Source organism: Sardina pilchardus, chromosome 21 (genome assembly GCF_963854185.1).
Source record: "Sardina pilchardus chromosome 21, fSarPil1.1, whole genome shotgun sequence".
In the NCBI taxonomy this organism is placed as follows: Eukaryota; Metazoa; Chordata; class Actinopteri; order Clupeiformes; family Clupeidae; genus Sardina; species Sardina pilchardus.
In genome coordinates, this window is record NC_085014.1 from 9,103,176 (window position 1) to 9,105,675 (window position 2,500).

Genomic DNA, 2,500 nt, shown 5'->3' on the forward strand with positions numbered 1-2,500 from the left:
GTGTGTGTGGGGGGGGGGGGGGTAGAGTGGACGTGAATATATTGTTATTTATCTGCTAGAACTAGCTGATAGGGCATAATAACGGGCACTGTGCATACGCTACAGGGCCTTTTCAAACAAAGTGACCTTGCTTTCCTCAGTGGGGGAGATGAGCTAGCGGCTCCGCTATCCGCTATCCGCTATTCTCCGAACTGCCAAGGGCCATTGTGCCTCCGCCTCTCCCAGGTGAAAGGAGTGTGCGTGGGCCTTCATCTTCTTTCTTTTGCTTAAGACTATTGGTGAAGGTGCTCTTCAGCCTTGGATGAAATGAGTGAGGGCAGTTTTTGCTTGCCAAATGCCATTTGAGCTCTATGGGTTTTTTTGGCAGTGAGATTTGCTGAACAGAATGTAATGCTACAGTATATGACATGCATAGTTTCTCTCACAGGAAGCTCGTGACCATGAAAGGTGTGCAGTCAAATGTCCTTTCTGCTGCAGATGCAGATATTCAGATACAGATATCGGATATAAAAAAAACTCATCCTAATGCTGAAAAGTCCTCGCGTGGGTCAACTCAACACACAGCACTTCTCCTCCTGATAGGCATACTAAAGAGTGTGAGGATTTGAGTCATTTTGCTTCCATGATTCAGTAGCCTACGCTCCCATTGCCTGTTAGTAAAGTCGACACAAATCCACAAACACAGAGGCAACACATGTACAGTACATGAGGCAGCTACTACAGTAGTGTTTCTTCTGTAGAAATAAGAAAATCAGTGGATATGATGACTGAAGGTTTATGTCTACTTGAATGGCAACTGAAGCACACGGTTAATAGACTCATTATGAGTCAATAGTCTCAGTGGCATTTTCTAGTAGCATCTTGAAGAAGATAGGTGCCATGTCAATCATCTATCTGTAAACATGGGGTGCACATACTGTACAGTACATATATAAAAAATAATGACTTACTTCTCAAAAGTTTTTTCTGAAGTTTTTTCTGTGCACACCATATTTATGGATTTCAATGTTTCATTATTGATGTGGGTCCCAACTTTGACCCATTTTTGTCACATCCTATCTGTACTTGATGTATGATTGGTGGAATATATCCCTTCACCACGCCACTCATAATCCATCATTTCTCTACCAGAGATATCAATAACATCAAAACCCAACGGAAATCTCCCAGCGGATCTGTTACAAATGCGCGCGTGAGCGTGACGTTGCAACCGCCCGATGTGTGCTTCTCCTAAACTCCTTTTTTTAAAAATCAAAAATGGAGCTGAAACTAAAGCTTCCCTCTTCTCCTCTACTCCTCTACTCCTCTTCTCCTCTACTCCTCTTCTCCTCTTCTCCTCTTCTCCTCTACTTTAGCTCAAGGATGGAGAGCTGCAGTTCCAGTACAGCTGTGGCAACCAGCTCCCCGAGACCCTCCGCGTCCCCGGGCACCGCGTGTCCGACGGCCGCTGGCACCGCGTCCGCCTGGAGGTCAACGGCACGTCCCTGAGCCTGGAGGTCGGCGGGCACGGGCACGGGCACGGACACGGGCACGGGCACGGCTCGCCCGCTCGCGCCACGCTGGCGGAGCCGTGCCGGCTGGTGCGTCCGCGCGGCGCCCTGCTCTTTGCCACCGGCGCCACCTCTGCCGCCACGTCCCAGCTGGAGCAGCTGCGCGAGGGGACGCCGTCCTCGTCATCGTCGTCGTCCTCGTCCTCGTCGTCGCTGATGGCACCGCCACCCGGGGGCCTCCGGGGCTGCCTGGAGGGCGTGGAGGTCAACGGGCGGCCCGTGAGCACGGCGGCCGAGGCCCTGCTGGAGCGCGGCGGCGGGTCGCACGGCCCCCCCGGGGGCAGCCGCGTGTTCGGAATCTTCCAGTGCTGCACGGCGGCGGAGGAGGAGGAGGAAGGGGGGAGGGGCTGCGCCAGCCAGCCCTGCCAGAACGGAGGCACCTGCAACGAGGACGAGAACAGAGGTGGGTGAGCGCTTTCGGTAAAAACCGCCGCAGCTTGAGTCCGCCTCTTTTCTCAGCGCGCTCTCGCGGTTTGAATGGATAACGATCACGATCCATTATGATTCATCGTGTTTTCCCCCCATTCACACATTCACTAACAACCACAGAGTGGGAGACTCCACTCTCTTGACTTTCAGGCACAATTTGAAATAATTGAAAATCAATTGTGAAAGTAACATAAAGGAGTAAATCCAGCATTATTGGTTAAAAAAAAAAAAACATTCAATTAAACGCACGTTGACTAAAATGAAATGCTGCATATATCCCTGAATATGCCAGCAGATCCAAGTGAGGCCGTTCTTTGTAGTGCTCTTACCTTAAACCCTTACATAGAAAAAAAAACTCATATAAATGGCATTGACAGTCTGAACAGACAGCTGCATGTGAAAGATAAAACTTTGTGAAATGTCACAGTGGGATATCGGGGCTCGGTCTGTTTGCGTGCTTTTTGCTTGTGGAAGGTAACCATGACGGCGGAAAAAGGCAGGAAGCAGGTAGCTTTTTCTCC

The 2,500-nt window shown here is 50.4% G+C and overlaps 1 protein-coding gene across 1 annotated transcript in view; it reads left to right on the plus strand.

The window, feature by feature from the left end:
- The window catches only part of fat2 (FAT atypical cadherin 2), a 60,312-nt gene that overhangs the window by 49,485 nt on the left and 8,327 nt on the right, over window positions 1-2,500 (plus strand). Inside the window, exon 21 of the mRNA XM_062523965.1 lies at window positions 1,356-1,953. Within this exon, the coding sequence (XP_062379949.1) occupies window positions 1,356-1,953 (598 nt within the window). The remainder of the gene's footprint in view (window positions 1-1,355; window positions 1,954-2,500) is intronic.